Consider the following 22,302-nt stretch of genomic DNA (forward strand, 5'->3'; position numbering starts at 1 on the left):
CAGATAGCTAAAGTGGCCCAGATTTGCAAATCAGGTCAGTTGTGAACTTGTAGAGGCAAGCTGTACAAATATTTTGCTATATATGGGAGACTGCATGCATTTATGTTTAATGCTTGTGGTAATATCAGGGAAGTAAAGAGTAAAAGAATGGCCCACCAAGACATAAAACAGGCCCACAATCTGTTAAAAATCCAACTCACACACTGATCCGTCAGACCAGCCCTACAGGCACTGCTTGATCAGCCTATAGGCCTGTCCGAACATGGCTGCGTGTTCAACCATACTTACCCATGGACCACCTGCCCTAGATTCCAAGGTATAGGTAGGCTTGGGCGGTGAACTCCGCTCAGTTCGTGGAGTTTTCCACTCTCTGTGGAGCACGCGGAGTTCTAAAAAATTAGCGTGGAGACTCCAATGCTAGACCACCTTCCAGCGAGATTTCTCAACAAGGGCGGTCGGGGACGACCGCGACAGGTCACGTTGAGAAACCTTCAGTTCATGTTGAGGAAGCTGCAGCTTGAGTAGACAATCTACTCGAGCAGCAGAAAGAAGCAGCGCCCTCTAGTGCTGCACGTGGTGCAGTTTGTGATGATTTTCCAGTGTGGGGAAAACACCCTGCGCTAAAAATCAGTGCGAACGGAGCGACCTATTGCACTCCGCTGCTTGCGGAACTCTGCATAGTGTCGCAGAGTTCTTTGGTCACTTCACAGAGTTCCACCATCTCCATCTACGCCTAGGTACAGTCTGTCTCTCTAATGTTGCAGGACTGCTGAAGAAACACACTCCCACCAGCGCATCTCCCAACCACCCACCTCGCCACCTGCATGAACCACCACATGTCCCAAAAACTCCCACCTGCTGAGGCGTGTGAAGCTGTTCCTGGGCAACGGTTGTCGAGATGATAACTTTTTTACTTCCGGCACTTGGTTGAAGGAAGAGAGACAGCCCTGCCACCAGCTGCACTCCCAGGTCGGTGATGGACACCTTATCTTCCACAACGGTCACTGTCTTCTCAGCAAGGATGGAGTCCGAAAGAGGAGAGAGGACCTATGAATGAAAAAAGTAAACAAAATATCAGAAAAAAGCATTTAACATGCATTTCACATTGTTATTTTATTGTTTTAATTCTGAGAATCTCCTCGTTGGCAGTAGCACCCACACAGAAAAATTCAGTCATTGAGTTAAAGGCTGTGAAAAACCAACACAGAGCAGTCTTTGAGATTGAGAGAGTCACACACCACACCAAACAATGGATACAGTGTTAAACACTTATGGACACAAGCACAATATCCAGGCGCTGTAACAAAGGTGGCTTCACGGGTAGGAGTGTGTGGTAAACTCTGCTCTGCTTGTGGCGTTCGCAGAGTTTTGCTACTCCGCGCTCCAATTAGAGCACGGAGTTTGGCAAAAACTTTGCTGTGTTTCGAATTTTACTGGTGCCCACCATACTTTTAATGGGTTAGTGAAGCATTTAACAGAGTAGTCATATAAGGCAGGACTACTGCGCGCAGGGCTTTTTGTGACAGAGCATGGCGCAGCCTAGCAGTGCTACGCTTTTGTTTTAGCTTCCTAGGGAAGTTGTGCCCACTCTTCCAATTTAACCAATTACAAAGTGCCAAACACAGACGTCACTGACGTGTTCCACTCAGTATCTCATGGGGGGATTCGGTATGATTGGTTGATATTTTCTTGGATTGTTTCTGTCTTTGAGAGGCACACTTTGACATACTGTTGTATGAATCCTGTAAGTAGAGAATGAAATGCGCGGACATCGATTTAAGCAGTATTTTTGAAAAGCTGGAGACTCGCTTCACTTCTCGCAGCTCCAAACTGGTAGAATGGTCTAATCCAGAGAGTGCGTCTTGCATTACATTTTAGAGCCTATTTGGTGGGTTGTTCCACTGCATTTAAATTGGGGAGAGCAGAAACATGCGAACACGTAACGTACGTCACTGAGCGCACATAAGCCCAGACAAAGTGCCAGCGTATGCTGCCTGCTCTGCCTCCCCGCCACGGCCTTCCAAAATCGGCTCAGCCTCAGCCCCCTGGACAAGAAGGTAACGGAAGGACAACAGCATGTCTCCATTTCCTGCAAAGAAAGCAAGAGCTGGAGTTCAGCAATCAGAAGTATGACCAAGGCAACCATCTGCTTTATTTATTGATCATATATTTGTTTGGAAATTCGGCTGCTTTACCTTCAGCCCCAAAATACGTTTTTGGACACAGGCATATGCGTCTTTAGAAATCAACATAACAACACGTTAATGCACAGACTGTTCACCACTGTATGCTTCGACGGCGAGCACTGATCAATGCTTCATTCAGGAAAGCCATGTGAAGGGATCATGCCTTCTACTACTTGCAATCCACATTAATACTTCCTGGGGCACGAATGCAATGCTTGCATGTCCCATTACAGTCTAATGCCTTCCTTGCTTGCATAGACATGCTTCTGCTAATTTATGAAAAGTCAAGTGCATCCACTCCGCCCGATTGTGAAACTCTGCTGAATCTCACAGAGTTTCTTGGAAAATTTGCGGTACCTGGCCTGCTATGAGAGGCTGTCTGTCTTGGCTGCTATGAGAGGCTGTCTGTCTTGGCTGCTATGAGAGGCTGTCTGTCTTGGCTGCCATGAGAGGTTGGCTGACTTGGCTGCTATGAGAGGCTGTCTGTCTTGGCTGCTATGAGAGGCTGTCTGTCTTGGCTGCTATGAGAGGCTGTCTGTCTTCGCTGCTATGAGAGGCTGTCTGTCTTGGCTGCTATGAGAGGTTGGCTGACTTGGTTGCTATGAGAGGCTGGCTGTCTTGGCTGCTATGAGAGGTTGGCTGACTTGGTTGCTATGAGAGGCTGGCTGTCTTGGCTGCTATGAGAGGCTGCCTGCCTGTGCTGTGTGAGAAGGTGCCTGCCGGCCTCCACTGGAAGGGCAGGGCTCACACCCCAGGAAGGAGGAAAGGACTTGCTACCTCTGAAAGCTGAGAGGAGAAGAGGAGAGAGCGCCTGACATGTGGAACTGAGCCCAGAAGACCCTGTCCAGCTGCTACATGTGCTGCTGTGAGGAACTCCGAGACCAGGGACAAGCAAGCTTGTGCCTGAGTGCCAGAACAAGGAGAAACAAGAAAACATCAGAGCACAAAGTGCTGCTTCTAAGATCTCTCTTCTGTGTACTGGCCATAAACAAGTGTCGCGTTCCCATCCCGCATCGGGACCACTGAAGACACGGGCTTACTTTCCGAATCACCACTGAATCAACTCTGGAAGACCATGAGCATCAGAAAATCTGGCACCGCACTCATTGTGACGCCCCAGAGCCTTCCCAAAAGCGCCTGAACCCCCAATGGCCGAAGACATCTGACCAACACCTGAGTGAAGAGACTGAAGCTGCAAGACAAATTCATGTCTTGACACCCCAACACTGACGCCTCTTCCCAAAGGCACCCGAAGCCCTCAAGGGCCGAAGACATCTGACCAACACTGGAGTGAGGAGACTGAAGATGCAAGACCAAGTCACCCCACCACTGACACCTCTGTAGAAGAGTAGGGTCTTCTTCCTATGGTTACCCTCACTTTTTGCTGTGTTTCACTGGTTTTTCGACTTTAGTGTGGCTGTGGGCCTGCTAATCAGGACCACAGCCTAGTTGTTCTCTCTCTAAATTGATATCATGTACTTTAGGTACATACCAGATTGGTTGCTGAGTTACCTTGTGAGCCCCTTGTATATGGTACCTTAGGTACCAAAGGCATAGGTACCCCAGAGGCCTACGAGGGGCTGAAGCATGTATTATGCGACCCCTGTGAAGCCTTCCAAAATGACACCACAGGTCTGTACTTGCGGCCTGGGTAAGGTGGTGTAAGCACCCCTTACTTACATATAGTATACCTATATCTACCTATATATATATATATATAGACACATATTAAACTATGTCATTCCTATGGCAGGCCTTGACAATCCTGAAAGCAGAGTGCTTGGTTTTATGTGAGAGGGTGCCCTAGCATGAGCTGAGACCCTCTGCAGCTTTTGGAATCCCTTCCTTATAGCTGTTCTATGATATAGCCATACCATATACTCTTAAGTGCATTATAATCCTCGCGGTTAATGCTAACATTGGTTTGACTTTATCAAAACATGTTGTGTTTGGTTTCAAACACTTTGGAATCCTACCCCCCCCCCCACCAGTTCTGGTGGTGGGGGTAGAATTCCACCCTTCTAGAGGGAGAGGACATGTACACACTGGTACACCCGGTAAATGGTTTAAAGAGCCTCAGCATCACAAAATGGATGCTGCTGCCACAGGCACGAGTCTGACCTCCTGCTGTTGGACGAAACTCCGGCAGTGGAGGCCTGGACAATAGGTTTCCTGTCCAGGGAGGTGCCAGCACCTCCCCAGACAGGCTTTAGTGTATTGGGGCAGGGTGGGTTGCATTCAGGGAATGCTTTTCAGACACTGCCTGGGGCACACAGGGTGCTCCATGCATTTCCCAGTTCAAACCGGTTGCTGGGGCACTCAGCCCCAGCTCTGGCGCGAAACTGGACAAAGGGGAAGGGGTGTAACCACCCACTCCCCAGGGACTCCCATAGGTGGAACCCCAGAGTTAGTCCAACTCCTAAACTTAGTATAAGTATAGGAACCCAGTCCCTAGGACTTTAGATTACACTGGACGAAACTCTGAAGATGAAATCTTAGATGTTCGACATTCCATATCGACTGGAAGACGGAAGAAATCTCCCTTGAGGTCAAGGAGTGACCTCCCTGTTCAAACAGGCACCAAAGAAGCATCTTGCCAGTCTGTATTTTCGAGGCTCCCGCCGATCCCAAAGAATCTGTGACACAGGACACAGACTTCCAGACATCTCCGAGGCTGACACGAGTCCCCAGCAAAGCTGAGACCTGAAGCTATCACGAGAGACGTGGGACCAGAACTCCTTGACATCCTGCAAGTTTGCAAGTGCACCTACTTCCTGAGGTTTCCCGAAGTTGTGCATTGGGCTATGTGTTGCCCTTGCCCTGAGCACCTTTTGCACTGAAGCTTCGAGGCCAACACTCCACGAGTGTTCCGTGGGCCCATTTTTCTTCACCTTAGCTCGAGGCTCCTTCGCAATCTCTAGTCCGTTGGCTAGTGGTCCCCACGAAGGTCAATTCTTTGTTTCTTGAGCTTTCCTGGTTGCTCCACATGTGCTCTGACTCCCCTCCAAAAGGTGAGTCCCTCAGACCTTGCTGGTCTGCACCGAAGCCAATCTTTGCATCTTGCGTGGGTTGCTGTTGCCAAGGCTTGTTGGGTCCAATCCAGATTCTGACGCTGCAGTACTCGACATCCTTTGTGGGACAGCTCGAATCCAGCTCCTGGTCATCGTCCATGCCTCCTGGTCCTGGTGGCTGAAGAGTCAAGCTTCACCTACTTCACCTTAAAGCAACCGATGTGTGCTGGCATACTCGTGTCGCCATCCTGGTCACTGGCTAGTGACCCAGACTCTGTCCCCTCTACTTTCAGGCTCTTCCGATCTCTGATCCACCCTTGGATCCACCCGGACACTTTTCCTCTGGTCGCCTGCTGCACTTCTTCGCAACTTCTATCCCTCACGTGGTTCTTATACCACTATTTTAGTATATGGTTTGTGAGGCCCCTAGGGAAAAACGTATACTATGCTATTTACTGTGTGCTATTTAAAGTTCTTGTATTGTACTTTTGCCTCTAGCCTCATAAAGAGACTAGAGGGAAGTGTTTAGAATAAATACATATATTTTATATATATTCCTGGTGTGGTGCACTTTCATTTGGTCATTCAAGAGATTATAGACAGGTCAAACAAGCTGCTTTACATTCCTTCAAGACTTAGCCTGAAGGCTGCTCTCCACAGCTACCACTAGGATAGCTTTCTATAATGGTTGTCTTAAACCTACCATTAATTAGGGTCGTTTGGACTGGTGCAAAGTGCCCACTAGAATAGTGGACAGCATAGGCCAGGCCAACTTCTTACAACCTCTTCTCAAAGGCACCTGAAGCCCCCAGGGCCAAAGACATCTGACCAACACCTGAGTGATGAGTTTGAAGATGCAAGAACAGGTCCTTTCTTCACACCACGGACACCTCCCTTCTGGCAAGCGTAACCGAGACCAGTCACTGCACAAGACCCCACAGCACTATGGCCTCCTGACTCTGGAGAAATGAGACACTCAGTGCAATTCCTGTCAAGATAACCACATGGCACCGCATGGCACAGCATTACCATGGTCCATATGCCATCTGACATGGCATATTTATACACAAACACTGCCCTACTGGAGTAAATAATAGACATCTACACCCAATGGAACATTATGTTTTTATTATATGTAAGACATAATATTCATGTCAGACATACATTTCTGTACATTATATTGCGACATACAACCAAAACGACGAAGTAGGAAGTGAAAGCGCTTGACTTTTTGTTTCCTTTTAAGCCAGACACCACTAGGTGGCTACTGTTTTTATAGAGTTCCTTAGGAGGAATTCCTTTGAAGACTGAATTAATTAGGATTCAGAAGTGGCGTCACAACCTCTGCCCAGTGGGCGGAGAGAGAATAGTGACATCACTGCAGGTCCCTGAGCTCAGACTATGATGTCACAGCAGCCCCCTGGTGTTAGAATGGAACAGCAATTTATCTGTCATCTCTGAAGGTGGCTGAAGCTACATAGATATTTTGCTGTGGTATCACTATGTGTCCCTTATGTGGCTGACGGTGGCGGCTGGCCACATTAATAAATGATAGGGCACTCACCATAAATGCTGCTGGCTGCCGGGCCCTCCGTCCATTGCTCTTCTCCCCGCGCCGATCCTGGGGCTGATCAGGAGCAGGAAGAAAAGGGAAGGACTTCTTCCAAGTGCAGCACAAATCCAGCCAGTCCTGGAGCTGGAGCCTTTCAGCATTAGAGCAGCTCCAGGATTGTTTGGAGAAGGGAAACAACACTTACAACGTAACTTTTACAACGCACTACCTTTACAACAAAACTTTTACAACGCAACATCCATTACAACGCATGCCATTACAACGCATCAATTACAACGCATGACACTACAACGCGTACCACTACAACGCTTGTCATTACAACACAGTCATTACAACGCATACCATTACAATGCATACCTACACTATCCAACACTTACCCTACTGTTGCACCCCCTGGAGTTAGAATAGTAATTTTTACCCCTACACTATCCACCACTTACCCTACTGTTGCACCCCCGGGAGTTAGAATAGTAATTTTTACTCCTACACTATCCAACACTTACCCTACTGTTGCACCCCCTGGAGTTAGAATAGTAATTTTTACCCCTACACTATCCAATACTTACCCTACTGTTGCACCCCCTGGAGTTAGAATAGTAATTTTTACCCCTACACTATGCAATACTTACCCTACTGTTGCACCCCCTGGAGTTAGAATAGTAATTTTTACCCCTACACTATCCAATACTTACCCTACTGTTGCACCCCCTGGAGTTAGAATAGTATTTTTTTACCCCTACACTATCCAACACTTTCCCTACTGTTGCACCCCCTGGAGTTAGAATAGTAATTTTTACCCCTACACTATCCAACACTTACCCTACTGTTGCACCACCTGGAATTAGAATATTAATTTTTACCCCTACACTATCCAACACTTTCCCTACTGTTGCACCCCCTGGAGTTAGAATAGTACTTTTTACCCCTACACTATCCATTACTTACCCTACTGTTGCACCCCCTGGAGTTAGAATAGTAATTTTTACCCCTACACTATCCAACACTTTCCCTACTGTTGCACCCCCTGGAGTTAGAATAGTAATTTTTACCCCTACACTATCCAACACTTACCCTACTGTTGCACCCCCTGGAGTTAGAATAGTAATTGTTACCCCTACACTATCCAACACTTACCCTACTGTTGCACCCCCTGGAGTTAGAATAGTAATTTTTACCCCTACACTATCCAACACTTTCCCTACTGTTGCACCCCCTGGAATTAGAATAGTAATTTTTACCCCTATACTATCCAACACTTTCCCTACTGTTGCACCCCCTGGAATTAGAATAGTAATGTTTACCCCTACACTATCCAATACTTAACACACATGCAATGTAGTGGTATGTGTTGTAATGGTATGCGTTGTAAATGTAGTATGCGTTGTAGTGGAATGCGTTGTAAAGGTAGTTTCAAAGAATTCGTTGTAATGGCATGTGTTGTAATGGAATGCGTTGTAATGGATGTTGCGGTGTAAAAATGAAATGTAAAGGTATGCGTTGTAAAAGTATGCGTTGTAAGGATATACATCCGTTGGAGAAGGCTAAACTAGGGCTCATGTTGAGGCTGGGGTCTGTGACTGCAATCCCCAGCTGTTTCTCAGCCCTGGGATTGCTGGGTCTGAAGTGAGCATGTCTGACAAGCCAGCTGTAGATAGCCGGACAATCGGACATGCGCACGGAGCCCTGGGAGACATCCTTGAATCTGCAGGAATCTACTCCCCCCCCCCTCCCCCTCGCCTCCCTCACACTCCAGCAGCGTGGACCAGAGGCACACAGAATAATAACATGGTAATGACGGGATTAATAAAATGGTAATCATAATTTTTCTGTGTTTACTGCTAGACCAGCTGGTTGGGCGATTCTCTTTCCCCCCCATGAAGAGAAACCGCCACTGGTGGCTGGGCTGTGACATCACCGCAGGCACCAGAGCTCAGATTGCGACATCGCTTCTTGTTCTTGAGGTCAGTTGTGTTGCTGCCGGACTCTGACGGGCTCCTGCTGTGACCCCAGCACCTGATGTTCCGTCACAGTGTGACTGCAGGACGTCATGCCTGGTGATGCAGGTCCAAACCACTGATGCACTCCAGTACGACTCAGTACAAGGAGGGGACACCCATCGGAGCCCACCTCCTCACAAACCCCAATCTGTCACAAAGGGCACTTTGAGAGCTTGAACGTTGCTTCTGATCTGCAGTTTGTCATTTGGGCTTCGGGACTTCCCTTTGTGTGGTTGTGAGGGATGTGATTTTGCAAATAACAGGATTAGCGGTGTCAAAGAGGCTTGGTACGTCGTGACAAGGGGAAGGGTTTAGGGCAGTAGGTACTGGGGAAATAGAGGTTAATCAGGGGAAATGAAGATTAGTGCTAAGCAATCAGTACTTCACCTCTTCAACCCCTTCTCATCCATTTGCTACTGTGTGAAGATACACCAGAGCAGTAGGCTCACAGACCCTCTCCACAACAGCACAAACAACTCTGAGGCAATCCAAGATGCTTCTAAAGAAGTAACACTTCAAGCAGTGCAGGCAAAAAGACCACGCCATAGAGTCCACTGAGCATTAAGAACAGAGAACACATGACAAAAAAATGGCTGACAGACACACCCAGAGACCAAACCCTGCTGGAGCCAAACCAGGCAATCTTCTCAATTGACCAATGGTAATGGAACGCCAAGGAGAACCAGTCAAATACAGCACGGCCTGAATAAAGGAACCACATAAGAGCAAGAAGAAACCGACCAGCCACTCAAGTAATGGATAACTAGAAAAGGAAACACCTGGCACAACCACCGGTCACTCAGACTGAGGCACACCGGCTGACAGCAGCCACGACTAGGATCAAATCCAGGACAAGGAGAAGCTCAACCTGCTGGCCAAAGAAGGAAGGCCTACCGTGAGGCATTCCCCACTATAATACCTAACAGAGCGGAAAGGCCACCTCATTGAGTCAGTCAGCAACATTAGTGCATTAACACAAAAACAACACCAGAAACTCCATCATTCTGAATGATAACAAGCTACGCCTTAATCCACACCCACCCATTGGTGGGAGAAAGCAACAACCACACCACAGAGCAATGGAACCCAGGCACAACCCCAAGGTTTCAACACTCACAGAAAGGACAAGGGGAAGTCCATGTCTAACCAATATTCCTCAAAAGAAGGAGGAGGAAAGGGCAGAAAGGTGAGGCAGAAAACAAGACACCTGACTCAGAGGTGTGGTCAAAGCACACAGAACACACCAGGTCAATGAAGGATGGCCATCACCCAAAATACCAAAACACAGGGAATACACATAACTCAACCCAGTAGGGAAGAGCCTGAACAGCAAGAGCCTCAAGTCCAACAGAGAGCACAGGAGGAAGACCTAGAGACCCAATCAACAGCACTTCAACCCAACTAATCCAGGAGAAGAGGTCCAAGGGGACAAGGAGACCAAGCAGAAAACAGACAGCCAAAGAACAACCGAAGAAGAGCATGACCGATAATTCAGAAAAGCACAACCATAAATGGAAGCCCCTACAACCCAGACTGTGCCCCAAAGAAACAGATTAGTCGAACCAATCGACAACCATAAGGAGCACAAATGATCTTCAAATAAGATAAAGACTGAATAGACCTACAGCTCACACTGCCACCTGCCAACTCCAAAACCTTGCTCACTTTGCCACTGGATTCAAGCAAGCCTGACTGAAGACGGCTGGAATGCCAGAAACCGGTCCTCGGAAGCTTGTTTCCGGTCCAGGGAAGACATGGCTTGGCAGTTCGGGCTGGACTGTTCCCATGAGGCACAGGGTCAGACTGATTTGCATATAGCCATGTCTAAACTGGGGTGGCAGAGCGGGCTAAAGAACGGTGATGGATTAAACCCAGATCTGTTTACTGGGTGTGAGTGTTTGGTTGGTTCAGATGCTCTATCATTCACCACCCCCTTTTAAACCCCAAAACCAAGGCGCAAGTAGGCCAGAACGAGAACCAAGTGAATAGAAAAGGTGGTCCAAGATGTCCTCACCTCAAAAACAACAGGACTCCTAAGCAAAAAAAAAAGCTACCACCAAGAATAAACATTTGCAGCAAAACGTCTTCCACAAAAGAATAGTACACCCAGTAACTCCAATCCGGAACCAGAAATGACTAGGAAGGGAAGAGAAGAAAGGCACACAGCTGAGGCAGAGTGAACAAGAATTGTAGAGTTAGAACAAAGAACAAACACTACCAAGAAGTACCTAGTCAGTAAAGACCATCGAACGAACAACGGAAACACACCCCAAGTGACTTAACAGAACTAATCTCACTCCATCCAGACATTAAGCCAGCCTTGGTCCAGGTTTCTATGAACATACGGTAAAAGAGAGACAGGAACACCTTGAAGGAGGAGGTAAACGTAACTAGGAAGGTGGGACGCCACCCAAGTGTGGGGAAAATGGATTCCTGCAGTGAGTACCCTACTGTGTCAGTGGGGGACCAGAGAAAGGGGCAAACCACAAAAGATAGAAGAGCCCCCCCAGGGCACAGGGCGAGGATGAGCCTCAAGAACCAACAGCCAGACCTAATGCAACAGGCGCCCCAAACTCCTGGGGGCAGATTTACGAGCCCCTTGCGCCGGTTTTGCATCATTTTTAACATGGAAAGGATGACGCAAAAGTGGTGCAAGAGGCTTGTAAATCTGCCCCCTGGAGTCCCAGAATCGAGCAAGGTGTGGAACGTGCCATCTTTAGTGGAACCAGAATTGTGGAGCTCGGATAGACCATGCCCTGTCTGTATCCTGGCAGAGCGATGCGAAGACTCCTTAATGAAGGGGAACAGCATGGAGAGCCCGCCAAGGGCTGCCCTAGGAAACAACTCCCACGCTGCACAGTGAGTCAGAAGAGCAGCAGTATGCTTGTCAATTGTTGCTGCCACATGCTAGGGTGGTCCGACTAGGTAAAAGAGACCAGAATTCGCAGGCTGGCGGACAAGAAATAAGCAGGCCATCAACCATGGGTTCAGGGTAGTTTAAAAATAGAGACAAAACAGACTTTAACTGACTAGGCCCAACAACAAATCTCCAGGGAAGGTAATAGCTCCAAACCAGGGCCTATGACGGGTAGCCTTGCACACCCATCTAATGCCAAAGGAGAAAGACAAGAAAAGAGAAAGAAAGAGAAGATAAGAAAAGAAAAAAAGGAGTAGAAAAGAAGAGACAAGAAAAGGAAAAAAGAGACAAAGAAAAGAAAATACCACTGGGTAAGAAGGTCTGGCCCAGCCATAATATAGTCCTCGGTAACTCCATTACCCTTTACCTATATTCTTACCTACATTACACTTGTCACGTTTAAAGGGATTGACCTTTTTCCAAGATACGACACTGCATTCAGAACGCAGGATTTACCTAGTTCGAAATCTCATACATTATGCAGGAGGATTCTTGGAAGCACAGCAGGACGTCCATCTCCTGTATAAAATCTATGTATAAAGTTCATGCCTGAAGTCATCCTTTGGCGGACACAGTAATACATCGCGGTAGGATCCATGGGGAGAACTATGGGTATATATACACTCACCCTTTGAGGACGGAGGCGCCGGGATACGTGGCTTTTCAGCGCACGAGGACACTGTGAGCAGCTCAGAAGGCTTCAAGGCAACCCCTCGCCGCACCCGCTCCGCGGGTGCCGCTTCGCTGCTGGGTGTCAGCGCCAGCAGCTTGTTGGGAGGAGACGCGAGGGAGTGCTAGCAGCAAGGCGGTAAGGGGCGCGAGGCATCAGCAGGGCTGCGAGCGTGCAGGGACTTCATTTCCCAGAAGTCCCTGCAAGACCAAGGAAGAGCTTCCGGTCCGCTCTCCCTGCTGGCCCGCCCCCCGCCCACCCAGGGTCCTGAAAAACGCTGTGGTTCTGACCATCTGTGGGACACTCACCCTTTGAGGACGGAGGCGCCGGGATACGTGGCTTTTCAGCGCACGAGGACACTGTGAGCAGCTCAGAAGGCTTCAAGGCAACCCCTGGCCGCACCCGCTCCGCGGGTGCCGCTTCGCTGCTGGGTGTCAGCGCCAGCAGCTTGTTGGGAGGAGACGTGAGGGAGTGCTAGCAGCAAGGCGGTAAGGGGCGCGAGGCATCAGCAGGGCTGCGAGCGTGCAGGGACTTCATTTCCCAGAAGTCCCTGCAAGACCAAGGAAGAGCTTCCGGTCCGCTCTCCCTGCTGGCCCGCCCCCCGCCCACCCAGGGTCCTGAAAAACGCTGTGGTTCTGACCATCTGTGGGACACTCACCCTTTGAGGACGGAGGCGCCGGGATACGTGGCTTTTCAGCGCACGAGGACACTGTGAGCAGCTCAGAAGGCTTCAAGGCAACCCCTCGCCGCACCCACTCCGCGGGTGCCGCTTCGCTGCTGGGTGTCAGCGCCAGCAGCTTGTTGGGAGGAGACGCGAGGGAGTGCTAGCAGCAAGGCGGTAAGGGGCGCGAGGCATCAGCAGGGCTGCGAGCGTGCAGGGACTTCATTTCCCAGAAGTCCCTGCAAGACCAAGGAAGAGCTTCCGGTCCGCTCTCCCTGCTGGCCCGCCCCCCGCCCACCCAGGGTCCTGAAAAACGCTGTGGTTCTGACCATCTGTGGGACACTCACCCTTTGAGGACGGAGGCGCCGGGATACGTGGCTTTTCAGCGCACGAGGACACTGTGAGCAGCTCAGAAGGCTTCAAGGCAACCCCTCGCCGCACCCGCTCCGCGGGTGCCGCTTCGCTGCTGGGTGTCAGCGCCAGCAGCTTGTTGGGAGGAGACGCGAGGGAGTGCTAGCAGCAAGGCGGTAAGGGGCGCGAGGCATCAGCAGGGCTGCGAGCGTGCAGGGACTTCATTTCCCAGAAGTCCCTGCAAGACCAAGGAAGAGCTTCCGGTCCGCTCTCCCTGCTGGCCCGCACCCCGCCCCTTTAGCCCCTCCTATACAAAGCTATTCAACTCCCGCAGCGCGGGACGCAGCCCGGGCTAAGACCGGGCAAAGAGCGGGCCGTTTGAGGCCGTTCGAGGACGGAGAGGACTGGACTGGCCCACCCTCCATCGTTTTTTCTTTACAGGCAAACATCCCTTGTTCCATAAGACATGAGTACCAGGGCAACTCGGAGCAAGACCTCCAAGGCAGCCTCGCAAATTAGTGGCCCTATGGACGATTTTATTACCCGTACTAACAAAGCCATTGATAATGAAATCTCCAAATTACAAACCCGGGTGTCCTTAGAACTGGGTGCTGCAAGAAGACTGTCACAAGTGATAGCGCTCTCAAAAAAATCCTCCCTAGGCCACATAGCCACTTCGGTTACACCGGAACGCCCTGCCATCCCTCAATGTGTAGTTACACAGGCTGATGTCCATCGGATCTCTACCAACTCCACCCCCTCTCCATCGCTAGAGCGATATTCCAATGTAGATGAAGCCAACCTCCCAGTTGCATTTTGCGCCCAGAACCCGATCCCTAACCCTCAGTTGTCCTCAAACCCCACTACTGGTAAACCACCTAAAAGGAAGCGTCGAACAGGCACTGCTTACGCACGCAAAAAAGCGAAAATTGTGCTTCCCCAAAATCTAACCTCCACTAGAGCACTGTCACCTAACGCGATTCAAGAAAAAAGCACGGGGTCTCAACTCCCGAGGGAAGGAGGTACAGTGGATTCCGACGTTACCCCATCTAGTATCGACCAAAAGATCGAGGGCTTGCAGACTGAAGGGTTGGGCAATAATGAAAGGGAATTTATAGATCTGGTCTGGTCATCCCTAAAGAAACTTCTTTCCCCTCTTGACCTTAGACTCTCGAGAATAGAGAATAACCTGCTCGAGATGGAAAAAAGTATTATTGCTCTGGCCACTCTTGGTTTGAGAACTCTTGAAAACCAGGGGCACCCTGTGCCGGATATAACACCACCAATTACCACCATTCAAGTGCAGGATGTCCCACTCTCAACCCCTGCCTCTTTACGGCAGGATGTCCCACCCCCAGCCCCAGCCCCCTCACGGCCGATACCCAAGCCAAGGTCTGTGGCGGTGAACCAAATTCCCCTTGCAGCTAAACCTAAGGCTCCCCAACGAGCCCCAAATTCCCAATTAGGAAAGCCCAAACCTGGCGCCCAGTCCAAACCTACTCTGAGTACCGCACAGGATCCTGCCTCAAAGGATAACTTCAGAGGGGGGTACATTGACCTTCCCCCTGAGGCCAACGACTATGTGGTGGTACTAACGGGTGTTCCCCAGATTGGTGTTGCCAGCATGAGAACCACTGGTCGTTGAAAAATAAAATAATGTATTGGCTAAATACCAATAGACCTATCCCCAATGGCCGGAGAAGCAGAGTCCTGATGGTTCGAAGAACTCGCTTGGTTGGGCCCAACAAAGAAATCCAGTCCAGGGGACTGTATAGTGGTGACCTTTGAGGACCCACATACGGCACAATTCATCTGCTCCTGGCCTGGTTCTGATGGGTCCCCGGTCATACCCAGACCACTGTCTTTCTTCTATCCACCCCGTGTCCAGCATACCCCGGCGGATGATTGGTCCTTAGTTCAGCACCAACCTTGGAAGAGCCACCCTAAAGTCTATAACCAATTACAACCACTTTGGAACGGCTTTCCCACCTCAAACAGATATGGTGGCCTGGAGGAGGTGGATTGACTCTCTAGCCAACACACCCAACATAACCCTGAAAAATCTTTTTTCCTGCACACCCGAAGCTCATTTGAGCATGTACCCCCAGATCCCCCAACGGACCTAGTGGGATCTACAAATGGCTTAGGCACTAAGGAAGAGTTGATGTCTCCTGGTATTCCTGACCCACTTGTCTCGGAAGGCTGCTCAGTTTCACCTACTACGACTCCCCAACCATTAATCCAAGGGGGCGTAGCAGAGGTGAACCGGATTGATACAACCAAGGCTCCTTTACTGCAACATTCTGACTCCTGTGTAAATGTTTTCAGAGAGGCTGCACCCGAAATTTCGCCATCTATCTATCCCTTTTCACAGCACATCTCTGGTACACCGTTAATAAAGATCCTGAGCTGGAATGTGGCTGGGCTTGCCCGCAATCTTGAGAACCCAGATTGGATTGACCTTCTAGAACCCTATAGTATCTGCCTTTTACAGGAAACCTGGTGTCAAGAACCAAGGCACAGAGTGGGGTTCACGACCTACTTTGTTCCAGCCGTACAACAACCTGGCTCTAAAGGCCGCCCTTCAGGCGGTCTATTGATTTGGATTAGTATTGCCTTAAGGCTAGGTGTTACCCAAAGGTCTACTAAATCTCCTGACCTACAATGGTTATCACTGCATCACAAAGGAGGGAGGACCCTAGAAGTCTTTAACATTTATCTGAGGGGCTCCAATGGCGGGCCTTCACGTTTATCATCAACAGGCCTAAGCAATGAACTAGCCTCTTGCAACATTGATTCTTATGTCCTTCTTGGGGGTGATTTTAACTGTTGCTTTGAGCCATTGTCTAGGGAAGACATTCTGGATACCTTTGAAGATGACTCAAGGAGAGGTATCCCTATCCTAACCATCGATCCGATTCCCAAATGGACACAAAGCGCAATAGATATCAATGCCCTTTGTCTGGAATATAATTTGAGATCAGCCAACGGCCGTTCCAAATCGGACCCTATGGGAGCCCATACATATAACAGGACTGGGCGAACTTCCAGAATTGACTTTGTTATGCTTAATTTCAATCTGTGGACTTTCCACCAAGATATGGAGGTCATTGCATCCAGTGATAGTGATCACAACCCACTTTCTCTTTCGATCACCAGTCCATGGCAAGATGGGACCTATGCTAGCTCAGACCACAAGTGGAAAACCTCACGTGAAATCGCTCCCTCCAACTGTAGTAGGCGCTTGAAGTGGGCAAGAGTCTCGGCGGACGAAGAGAGGCTATCCCAAGCTGGATCTATTCTGCTAGAGGCTGATTCCAAGCTCGATACATTAAGCCCCACGGGTAATAAGACCCTACTTTTGTTTACAAAGACCATAGAGGCTCTGAGCGATTTGTTTATTATCTCCCAACCGAGCACCAAGGTGGCCCCAAAAGGTGCTTCCACGTCCAGAACCAAGTGGTATTCCTCAAAATGCCGGGCAGCGAAGGGGGCTCTTATCTCGGCAGTAAAAAATAATGAGCCAGATAAAGTAAGGGCTGCAAGGAAGTCTTATAAAAGAGTTGTGATCGAAGCAAAAGAGGCATATGATCTAAACTTCTGGCAGGACTTGGCCGAAGCAAGCAAAAAGAAAAACGCCAAGGAGTTTTGGGATCTGTTAAGAGCCAGGGAAAAGCCCATTGATCGGCAAATAACTTGTAACATCTCCGGTGCTGTATGGTTGGAACATTTTTCCAAGCTATATTCCATCCCACTCGGGGCTTGCCATCATATCTTGGCTCCTTTACCTTGCCCTACAACTGTCCTCTTGAGTAGTGATGGTCCATTTTCTAGACAGGAGGTAGAAAAGGCAATTAAGGGCATTGTTTCTAACAAAGCTGCTGGCCCTGATGGGATCCCGGGCGATTTGCTAAAAACCTACCCGGCGTGGTGGAGCAGACTGATCACTTCCCTCCTAAATGAGGCCCTGCTAGGAGGCTCTTTCCCTGACTCCTGGAGGGGAGCGGAAGTGGTCCCTATTTTTAAGAAGGGCTCCAGAGACGATCCGGCAAATTATCGCCCCATCAGCCTGCTGGACTCAACTCAAAAGGTGGCGGGCAAAGTTGTTCTGACCAGGATATTGCAGTGGGCAGAGGAAAACCAGATACTGTCCAACCTCCAAGCAGGCTTCAGAACGGGGACTGGCACTATTGAGCAGACATTTCGCCTCCTTATGCTCTATTGGAAAGTTGTGGTGTTGGGGGGGGGCAGCTTGTACTTGGTCTTTATTGACCTACGCACAGCGTTTGATCTGGTCCCACGAGCTTTATTGTGGAATGTTCTTATTGAGTTAGGCTTACCATCCTACCTGTTAGCCCTACTGATAAAATTCCACGATAGCAATTTTGCCCAAATTAGATGGGGTTCACAGGGCGAAAAAACACCTCGCATTCCGGTTAACAGGGGCGTCCGCCAGGGTTGTGTGCTTGCCCCCACTCTGTTTTCTCTCTATGTTAACGGAGTGGTGGAGCATCTCTCACAAGATCCATCTGATGCGCCGACCCTGGCGGGGAAGAAAATTCCGACGCTCCTGTTCGCGGATGACACCCTTCTAATTTCTAAGACTCCAGTGGGCATCCAAAAATTGCTATCCAGCTTCAAGTCCTTTTGTGATGATAAAGGCCTGGCCATAAATATAGGAAAGACCAAGTTCCTTGTCCTTAACCCCCCCAAAAAAACAGTTGTTTCCCCCGTTCTAGACTCTGTTCATCTAGAGAGAGTCAAGGAATTTGACTATCTGGGCATACGGTTATCCGACTCTATGAGCTGGAGGGCACACCATCAGAAGGTGTTTCTTGCTCACAAGAGGGTAGCTGGAGCCCTTCTCAAACAACAGCGAGCTTCGCCATTGAAACCCATCGGGGCAGTCCTAGATATCTACAGGGCAAGGGTTGTAAGCGCAGCACTATACGGCGCGGAACTGTGGGGCTCACAGAAAATTGATACCTTGGTCTCCCTTGATAATAATTTTCATAAAGATCTCTTGAGGTTGCCCCACAGCACTCCTACAATCCCCATTTTGCTAGATGCGGTTTCCCGCCCAATATGTGACCAAGCAAAACTACGCCCTCTTTTATTATGGTCTAGAATCTGGAATGTCCCTGAACTCCATAGCTACGCAGATGCTCTGGAAGATCTTCTGTCCCTTCCAGGATGCCAGAAGATTACCTGGCTTAGGGAGGTTAAGTGCCTTCTCTACAAACTGGGGCTAGGAGATGCTTGGGATAGTAAAACAGCTCCCCCAAAACAAGTAATAAAAAAAGCCTTCTGGTCGTGGGTGGACAACGAAAGAATGTGCAATTCTAACCATTGTAAATCTGTCTCCCAGTTTTTGTTAATTAAAGAACTCCCTTTTAGGGAACCCTATTTGGACTCTATCCACAACTCTGGTGACAGAGCACTGTATATTAAGTTCAGGTTAGGTGTACTCCCTCTTGCTCAATTTACTTCAACCTGGAAACCGCCTCTACAAACTGTGCCATTCTGTCCCTTTTGCGAAATGAGGGTTGAATCTGTTGCACACCTGTTGTTTGAATGCAACACCTATGTAGCACCTAGGAAGTTGTGGTTGAGACCATTATGTAGGAGTCTGGGAACAAGATCTCATTTAGAAGCCCTGCGCATATTGTGTACTGACGCAAGACCCTTTCTCGCCTGCTGTCTGGCAAAATTCTTAGGCTGGGCCTGGCGCTTAAGAACTGCAAAAAAACTGTTGATACAGTAGTATGCTTTTCCCTACCTCTTTCCCCCCTCTTAAAAAACCATTTGACTATTTGGACTGTTTTTATACTGTATATTGCGAAAATTGTTGTTTACTGTATTGCATGTGCTAAATTATGTTTTTTTATCATTGTGAAGTGCAGCTTTTATGATATGTTTTTATATCGAAATAAAGCTATATTCATTCATTCATATCTTGCTAAGATAGACAAAGGAGATTGAGGCTTCCTGGCTGACACACTGACCAGAGACGCTGTGGTTCCTGCATGCAGACACTCCAGCTGGCAGTGGTCTAAAACATCGCTTGCGGGGTGTCAAACTCGAGACCAGGGTGGGGTCCCACAGTCTCTCACTTCCGGTAATAGGGTTGACTAAATCCTAGAGGGATTCTTGGCTTAACACCTACACACAAGCTAGGTACACTTAGGTACATCTAGTTAGGGAGGCATTGTAGGTGTACGTATCTTTTTATCATGTGTTTTTATATACTTCACTGTATTCATGATTATTGTAAGATGGTAGAGCTATAGCATCCATTTACCTTTATAGTACTGATAATCATGTATATCTTATGCTGCCTAACGGTTGTTGCAACACATCTATTTTACACCAGAATAACAACTGATCAATACATTCTTATTGAAAACGCCCAGCTCTGGTTATTCTGTGTCTCTGAGACGGACTAAGTAAGCACGAGTGACTGAGCGAAAGGTAGTACTTTGTTTCTGCGGTCCTGAAGCATCAAGGTTGTCATGTTCGATGGTTGCCAGGAACTATTCTCTCCTTGGTAAGAGGAGATTCTAGTGGCACTGTGAGCTAGTTGTTACAAAAGGCCAACATACCCAATGGGGGTGATCAGAGTACGTCTGACACCAATCCTACAGTGTATGTTGTCTAAACGTGCAGATCTTGTATACTTTTTATAGGAACTACATGACTACAAACAATGTCTGCGGCAGCAGAAACAGAAAAACAGGAAGTGTTACTTGGCTCCACACACTTTATGTCCCCTCATGAGCTGACTGGCCTGAGGGGGTGAGGAGATGGAATGGCGGATGATTTCTTTGTTTTCGATAGGTCATGTGGTGTCTGGGGGAGGAGCACCAGCATCAAATAGTAACAAAGGTGACAAGGAAAGTTTGAGGAGGTAATGTCTTTGAGGAAGTTCAGAAAGATGGAAAGAAGAAGTTTACAAAGATGGAAAGAAAAGACTACAGGCACCAGAAACTCTGCACATGCTTAAAACATGGCTGCAGACTCTCACATCATAGCTGCACATGATTGAGGTGTAAACAAAATCACCACATAAAGATACCACAAGATTCTTATTAAAATAGAGAAATATACTGGATATAAAGGTTAGACACACTATTCCCTAAAGGTCTTAATGATAAGTTGGAGATGAGTTGTTTTTTATAATGCATTAGTTAACGTAATGGTCACACATCAGATGGTCTCAACACACTTCCCTGTATTGCTTCATAATATTCAGATTTATTACTTCGGATTAGAAGGTTAATTTGAAATGGCCATATTTATTTGCGTTTGACTGCTATGATGTCACATAAACACTCACAAGAAAAACAGTGTGAAACAGCCTGGAAGAGACTGCGAGTGCTCAAATCAGCGGTGGCAAACATGTTGTTTTTGGGTCCTTAGGACACACGATCGTATGGGTCTGCTGTCTCAATTTTAGTTGATCTAAGTGTTCAGGTGTTTTGGATGATGGAATAAATTTCGGAGACAATCGTGTTGAAGGCAGGAATGCTTATGTCAGCATTTTAACCATGTGTTATTAAACAGCAGCAACTGTTTAGCATTCAGATTTGCGCTAGTTCAGATCATTGTATACCATTCATATTGGCGCACGCTAAACGGGTAGAGATAGCACAGTCAATGGACAGATTATATATTTAAAATAGATAGCTGCATGACATGCGAGGTTGCAAATGGCGTTGCCAGACCGTTCGTGTCGGTTCAGAGCAGATTCAGTTACAAGGTATGAGGTAGTTTATACTGGAGGATATCACAGGAAGTAGAAATCAGGAAAGGTTTCTAGCAGCAGACAATTTTTGTCCTTTCTTACATATAAAAAGTGTTACAGCCACGAGGACAGAAATATTTAGAGGCATAGCAGGGGAACACGCTAGAACTACAGAAGTACGATTTCCTAAGTTCTCCAAAGCAACAAAATGCAATGCATATTGGAGTGTATGTGAATGGCAGTTTTTACCATTGTTCGCACTAAAGAAATAAATAAAGAAAAATAAAAGCATTGCACAATATGTTGTGAGAGCAGACTTGGGAGTAAGCCAGGCCAAATCTGATTTACGCACTTTATGGAAGCTCCAACCAGTGAAAGGCCATCATAAATGTGGCTCCTGTGTGTCCTGTGCCAACACAATAGAAGGGGAGGAGTTCCAGTTTAATTCAGAGAGATGGCTTCATAAGGAATTCACAAATTGCAAAACAAGCAATGTAATATATGCGATCATTTGTCCTTGTCCCAAATTGTATATTGGGAAAACTACTCAACGAATAAACCAGCGAGTGGCGCAACACCGATCCAGAATTAAACACAAGGTGTTGACTGCCCCCATGGTAGAACACTTTGTAGAGCACAAACATACTGAGAAAGAATTTAAATGGACAGTGCTATCTGCAATAAAAACTCCCCCCCGCGGAGGAAATGTCGATGCCATGTTGATAAAAAAAGAGGCATACTTAATCCTCAAATTTAACTGTGTGGTGGATGGAATGAACAAAATCTCCGAACTGCAACGAACCAGTTACTGAGCCCCCTGCCCCCCCCACCACCGCTACGTAAATAAGTGCCAGCCTTTATATACAACACAATTTGATCTCATATTTCATATAGTGGCTGTCAACACTCGTAATAAACTTGAAAGTTACCAAAGACTACAAGTCCCACTATGCACAGCAGCATACATAAGGTTTAAACCAGTTCCGGGGGACTGTTTAAATAACATCAGTTGACTCGCGGTAACCGATACGCCAGTCATGCGGAGAGCAGCTCCAGAGAAAATATAACAAACGATCAACTTTAATATTTTAGGGACCCCCCGTAAAGTCGAAGAAAACACAGCAAAGCAGAACCGCACGTACCGAAAACACTTCTTCTGTCTACAAGTAAGTTTTAACGTTGTAGGGAAACA

At 47.9% G+C, this 22,302-nt stretch overlaps 1 protein-coding gene across 2 annotated transcripts in view; it reads right to left on the reverse strand.

Moving 5' to 3' along the window:
* TMEM132C (transmembrane protein 132C) overlaps positions 1-22,302 on the reverse strand; it is a 1,238,854-nt gene that overhangs the window by 90,402 nt on the left and 1,126,150 nt on the right. For both annotated transcript variants that reach the window (XM_086942679.1, XM_086942678.1), the window contains exon 8: positions 856-1,047. In XM_086942679.1, coding sequence (XP_086798805.1) covers positions 856-1,047 — 192 coding nt within the window. The remainder of the gene's footprint in view (positions 1-855; positions 1,048-22,302) is intronic.

The sequence above is a fragment of the Lissotriton vulgaris genome, chromosome 11 (assembly GCF_964263255.1).
Source record: "Lissotriton vulgaris chromosome 11, aLisVul1.2, whole genome shotgun sequence".
Classification (NCBI taxonomy): Eukaryota; Metazoa; Chordata; class Amphibia; order Caudata; family Salamandridae; genus Lissotriton; species Lissotriton vulgaris.